The sequence below is a fragment of the Cryptomeria japonica genome, chromosome 4, assembly GCF_030272615.1.
Source record: "Cryptomeria japonica chromosome 4, Sugi_1.0, whole genome shotgun sequence".
Classification (NCBI taxonomy): Eukaryota; Viridiplantae; Streptophyta; class Pinopsida; order Cupressales; family Cupressaceae; genus Cryptomeria; species Cryptomeria japonica.
Genome location: NC_081408.1, coordinates 712,187,029 through 712,193,754, shown reverse-complemented (window position 1 = coordinate 712,193,754; position 6,726 = coordinate 712,187,029). Strand labels below are relative to the sequence as shown.

The following is a 6,726-nucleotide window of genomic DNA, read 5'->3' as shown; positions in this document are numbered from 1 at the left end:
GGGAATTTGAAATTTTAAAACTACATAAGCGCTGCCTGTTTTTCCAAGTTTTTTTGGGGTGGTGTCCACTTTTCTGATCACCATCTTTGTGCACACGCCCCTACCGGTTGGTAGTCTCAGCCTCAGGGTTTTCGGTTTAAGTGTCTTGAGCCTGTGTGACTCAACCGATGACATTGTATGATGAGTTAGCATTGTAATAGAGATCATATCGTGTTGCCACGTCAGCCTCATGCGCATGAAGGATCTTGCATGAAGGAGATTGATCCTATCTACCTCGAGAATGTGCGAAGTCTCTACAAACGGTGGAGAACGCGTGATGGGTTATCGCCTCCATGAAGCGGTGAAGAACAAACGATGGAGAATGTCTTGAGATCTATTCAAGACCATTGTATTCAAATGCAAAGTGTTTAATGGTCATGATTGAACCGACTGAATTGCTCAACCTAAATGTTTAGGGTTTAGGGTTTATGCTACTGACCTATCTGTTTCCTATTAGGTCGATGTTGTGTTTCATTTTGAGGTTGTTGGAAAATGTTGTAAGAGTATCTAAGTGCAGAGATACGTGATTCTTGCTAGACCAAACAAGAAAATTGATACCTGTAGAGTGTGTGTAGAAGGAAGGAACTAAAGTGGATCTGCTGTGTGCTATTACCAAATCATTGCAATACCTGTTGATCTCTAACCACTTCAACAGTTGGAAAATCCCTTAACCGAGTAGCTTTAACCAGCTTGCTGTAAATCCTTTAACAGGGTGACTCAAAGCCATTGAGTTCAGAAAATCCTCTAATAAGGTAACCTCTAACAGGGTTTAACCCTTAACCGGGTATTCTAGCCATCCCCTAACCGGGTGATCCCTAACAGGATCGGTTCCTAATAGAACCTATTGTAACAGTCTTTAACCGGACTAGGCTCCTAACAGAGCAGACTTCTAAAGAGTTCAAGAAAAGCTTATGGGTATTCATCCCCACCGTGGTTTTTCCCAGTTGGGTTTCCACTTGAAAAATATGTGTGTCATGTGTAATGCCTCTTTCATGTGATGTTTTGTTATTTCTTGTTTAGTGGTGACTCATGTTGATCTAGCAAGTTTTTATATATTTCTGATGGTAGATTACATGTTTATGCACAAGGATAAAGTGGAAATGAAGGTGTAAGTTGTGTGGAAAGACAAGTGTTTCCAGTTTATGTTTTTCACAGTCGCATTGTGTTTAACCAACAGTAATCTGGTTCAGACCAGTGCTAGTGATTGTCAATCAAGTTCACTATCTGCAGTTAAACCGGTTTAGGAAAAGTTTTTGTGTCTATACTGATTCACCCCCCCCCCCCCCCTCCCCCCCCCCCTCCTCTCAGTACCGGTTTGGTACTCATTGTTCATCATTGAGTTATCAAGATGTACTAGCTAGAGAAGAATAGAGGGTAGTGAGCCCTCAACCACAAATATAAACCACTCAGTAAAAACACCCTTAAAAGGGCCTCCTGAGTACATCGAAAAAACCAAGTAAAGAGCCACAAGGGGAGATGTGAGAGTCGCATCCAAAGAACCAAATCATCCCCCTCCCTGCCTTCATCATCTCCTCCCTTAATCTCTCCATCACCAATAAAAAACCCTACACTATTCCCTTTCCCTCTCATCTTCGCTGAAGCATTATTCTTTTGGCTCATAATGTTGGCCTATATATAGAAAGTTAGCATATTTATTATATTAGAATTTTATTGTATACAATCTCAAGAATGTAAAATTTTTTCGTGTCAATCGACCCTTGATCTTCTAGTTAATTGTGAGCCCATCAAGGATTAAGTTTTTTTTAGTGCAAGGCTCCAATATCAAAAAGGGATGAGACTAGGATCATACCCCAGACGAATCTAGCATAATGGATACCCCTCAATCTTTGGCTCTTAGCTGAAAATGTTTAGCCTAAGGCACGTGCTCTATATCAGGTAGCTAAAACAACTTTGTGGATGAAAAATCCTCCATCAAAGAAAATTTGTTAAGTGAATATTGGTTTATTAATACAGTCTAAGCTAGGGATATCAATCTTTGATGGATGAACAAACCTAACATTATAAGGAATGAAAGTCAATGAGATGGAAGAAACTACCAACATAAGGGCTAAACCCAATTAAATGGAAGGCCCTAAAAACATAAGGAATTGGAGATGGGAGCAATGAGATAGAGAGGTCCTATAAAATAAGGGATGAGGGATAAAGCTAATGAGATGGAAAAGCCATTAGCATAGTAGATAAGGGATGAGTTGAATGAAATAGAAAAAATATATGGCAAAAGGGGTGAGGTGAATAAAAAAGAAAAGTTATATAGCATAAGGGATAATGGATGGAGCCAACAAGATGAAAAGGCTCTATAGTGTAAAGGATGATAGATGAAGTTAAAAATAAAAAGATATTGCTGGACAATGTAAAAAATAAGATTAGAATGATGAAACGAAAATTCCTAAAAAAGTTAAAGAACGAGAAAATCATAGAAAAATAAATGTCCAACATAACATAAATAATAAAAATTGGAACCAATAATATAAAATGAAACACAAGAAATGAGACACAAAACCAATGAAATTAAAAGGCCATGAATATTGTGAAGGATGAAGAATAAGGGACAAAGGTTAACAAAATGAAAAAAATGATGGATAAGGTTAATGGGATGGAAAAGATAGTGAGGAAGGAGGAAAAGGCAAACATAATCTAGAGAGGATGGAATGAGGCTAATGAGATCAAATGAATGAGAGAAGATAAATGACGTTCACGAGACCAAACAATCTATGAGACTCAAGATTGAAAACAACACCAATAACCTCAAAAGATCCAACCAACAAATGACCCAAGATTAAAAACAACACAAATGACCTCAAAAGATCCAATCAACCAAAAAACCCAAAATTAAAAACATCACCAACAACACAACCTCGAAAAATCCAACCAACAAACAACCCAAGATTTAAAACAACACCAACGATCTCCATAGATCCAACTAACAAACCCAACGGAACGGAAATAATAGGGGGTGATTGGAAGGGAAATGTTTAAAGTACCGAGGAAAACAAATATAAAAACCAACGTGGAGAGATCTCACTCTCGTCTCGTCATATTGTTACTGATAAATCCACCTGCCATTAGTATGTGAACATAGTTTTGTTTTCTTCCTCGACCATCTGCCAAATTGAGAGGTGCTTCTTGTATACTTAGCTGGATTACGAAAGAAATACCCTCAAAATTTCTAGAACCTCGCCTCTGCCAACAAAATTCTGGTGCTCTGCCTGTGATGTTGGGACATCTGATCATTTTTCAGAAGATCTCAATCATGTGGAGCCATCTATTCAAGTATTTAGATATAAACAGACCCACTCCAACATGGTAAGTTGGGTCTTTCAAGGCTTCTCGATATTTATTTTTTGGTTGTAGTTCAATGTCTTAGATTACTTAGCAATGGCAGTGACGCCCATTTCAGAATTGTTTTTTATTTTATGAAGTAGAAGGAACCATAAATTGGCAGTAACAGGACAGAAATGGTAAATTAACAGGACAACAAGCGATGATTCAGTCAAAAGATATGTGACTGAAGCTGGTAATGAATTGGCGATAAAACTATTCATGGCTGCTAATGACAATGGCAATGCCTGTGATGGATGGAAGCCATTAAAGAACATTGTTGAAGATGTCCAAATTTTTAAGAAGGATAACACACTGCGCGGGACTCGAACCTTAAACGTTCCACTCTCTGCTTTCAAAGAACAGGTCAATACAGTTAATACTGCCAAGGTAAAACAAACCCACTTTTCTAAGCAGCTTTCTTGATTCTTTTTCTTTTCATTGATCCAAATATCCCTGAAAATTGGTCTTGAGGTGGTACCCAAATGTTAGAGAGGAAAAAAACTTAAACACAGGAGTACCCAGATACATGATTTGAAGGATTCTTGATCTTCAAACAGGGGAGGTTATATTGTTTAATTTAATGATATAATTATCATGGTTTGTATGGCAGCTTTGGGATGGGAAATTGGTGGAAGGAAGCCAACTGCAGGATTTTGGGGAAAAGGTTGATGTGGTGTTTTTAGCATTCAGTCAATTTGCAGAGGAAGCCATCCTGCGCAGTAGGGAGTTTGTTGTACTTGAAATGCGGCAGGCTATCAAGGATCAGATTTATGTAAGAATGCATAGCCATTTCATTCTGGTATCTTTATCTTTTTTAATGGATGAGTTTAGGTTTTTTCTGGTTTGAATTGGATAATTGATTAGGGCTGTGGTTTTTTCTGGTTGAAGGTTGTTGGGTGTTCATCCCTGCCCAAATGGTTGTCCAGAGCAGTATTGGCTGAGAACAAGAAACGTCTTCGTGGTAAGATCGAATTGGGATGGGTTTTTCAAATGCTGGAAGATAACAAATCATGCAAAGTCACTTGTTTTTTGCAGGTATGATGGAATTATGTAGGATTTATAAATAATAATTGCAATAAATATTTTAATAAATATTTCTGCAGACCTGTCTATTGTTTAGGAACTTGGTCTTGTAAACTAAGATCTTTTATATCATGTCAATTTCTTTGGGGCAGTGAAGACTGGAACCTAGTTTGTTGTAGGGCTCTTGTTCTGTTCTTGAACACAAGGCATTTGCTGTAGAATTACTTGTTTCTTAATTCAATTTAGAACCTCACACTTGTCCTAGAACAGCTGCTTTCTTTATTGATCCCAGGATTTCTTATTTATTGTGCCTACTTGTTGTTTATGCGTTGAACCTAAGACCTTGTGTTTTCTGCAGAGTTATTTCTGTAGAGATACTTGATTATAAAAATACAATTTCACATTTTTATAGAACTACATGTCCTTATGTTAAACTTAGAGCCTCACATTTACTATAGATCTACTTGTCTAAGACCTTATCTTTGGTAAATCTACTTACACTTTCTTGAACTAATCATCCCTTTCTTGAACCTAAAACCTTCTATTTGTCATTATCTTCCAATTGTTGGTAGCTGTACTTTTACTGAGTTAATTGTCCCTATACCATCATGAGTAATGAGTAACAATTGTTCTTTCTATGTTTATGTAAACTATTTATAAATGTTTTGTTGTTCTTAGAGAGATGATTTTTTATTTGGATGTATGATAAGTTGGAACCCTTCCCCACTTAATGAAAAACAATTGATTTTTCAAAATCCTAGGGAAGCTCTTCAGCTTCTTGTTTTATTTTCCAATGCTGGTATCTTTCATTTTGAAAGCAAAGCAAGATAACATGTACATTTGATACTGAGATTTCTCAAGCATGCAAACTTATGTCCTTATGTTTACAGTCTTGTATGGTAGCTTAACATCAAGTGGCATAGCTTAATCCTCTTATGTTCTGATATTTTCTAATTTTGTAAACTGAGTGAATTTGTTCTTGTATATTTTACAGTTGAATCCAGGTGGGTGGATGCCAAAATGTTGTGTGAAAAAGCAACAATCCAAGCTGCTTACTGTGATGATGAATCAAATGTTCACATTGGCCGTGGACAAATGGCTGGAAAATCACCGCCAGTGAGATTACTATCATTGTTTTGTTGCCTCATTTGAATCCTCCTCAAAGCACGCGCTACCAATTTTAACATATAAGTTTCTGATCATACCCAATTATAATGTTGGTCCAGTTGACACATTTGTCTGTTTCTTGGTGATCTCAAACTTTCAAGAACATCAAGAAATTGATGCATACCAAATATTTGTATTTTTATTTCATGGCCGGCAGTTTTAATGCAATTATCCTGGGTTCATTTCATTCTGTGCAATGTGTTACCTGGGGATGTCATGCAATATCATGTTGTCTATGGACAGTCTTTGAATGAAAGTTTTAAGTGGGTTTTTTTAAGATTTTGTAGTGGCAGTTTAAATTTTAAAATAATTTTAAAAAATTGTTGATGGGAAATCAGTATTATATGTATTTTTTATTAAGGAAAAAACGAGTTTTATAAGGATCCGAAACTACAAAGATACAAACAGAAAATTAAAACATAAAGTACCCAACAAAAAACAAAAAAACCAACAGCAATAGAACAAAAAATCAGAAAAAAACAAAAACAAAAAACAAAAACCAGCAGCAATTGAACAAAAGCCAGCGACTAAAAGCCAGCACAGTATAATAGGTGTTTTTAATATGCTATGTGTTAGAATAATTAAATAGGTGTTGGATTTTCAGATTGATTGCTCATGAGACCAAAAATATTCGAAGTCTATGTTATACTATTAAAAAATTATAAAAAAAAAAAGATTTTTAGATTTTAATTTAATTTTAATCTCTATTAAAATATTATAGATATGGGTCATTGAATTAGCAATGGATGGTAACAATGATCCTTAATGGCAAAATGCAAGTTAGTTAATAATACAAAATCCACCCAAATATATATTATAATGTATTGTTATTATTTTCTTAAGCATGATTAAGTTTAATTTTTTTAATGTTTAGTGTAGCAATCAAAATTGTTGTAGTATTAGAAATTCCATACTCTTGCAATTTCGCCTATACTTTTATATCCATTTTACTGTCCATTCCCTTAGTATTTGTGTTAGCTCATTTCAAACCTTGTATTAGAATTTTTTTTCTCAATATGCTCAGGTCCCTTTTCAATAGCTACCTTTTTGTATCAATTTCACGTTAACCATAATCTCATGCCATTTTTTAGCACAATTTGCTTAGATAGTAGCACCAAGCATAGATGTTCACACATAGCACTAATGTCTTGTGGA

General features: G+C 35.7%; 1 protein-coding gene across 1 annotated transcript; it reads left to right on the top strand.

Annotated features, from left to right (window-relative positions):
• The first annotated feature begins 3,029 nt into the window (after nucleotides 1–3,029).
• Nucleotides 3,030–5,758, top strand: LOC131036173 (uncharacterized). Its single transcript, XM_057967994.2, has 5 exons — nucleotides 3,030–3,363; nucleotides 3,531–3,768; nucleotides 3,992–4,153; nucleotides 4,270–4,416; nucleotides 5,399–5,758. The coding sequence occupies exons 1-5, from the start codon at nucleotides 3,272–3,274 to the stop codon at nucleotides 5,522–5,524; spliced, it is 765 nt and encodes a 254-aa protein (XP_057823977.2). The 5' UTR covers nucleotides 3,030–3,271; the 3' UTR covers nucleotides 5,525–5,758.
• The last annotated feature ends 968 nt before the right edge of the window (nucleotides 5,759–6,726 follow it).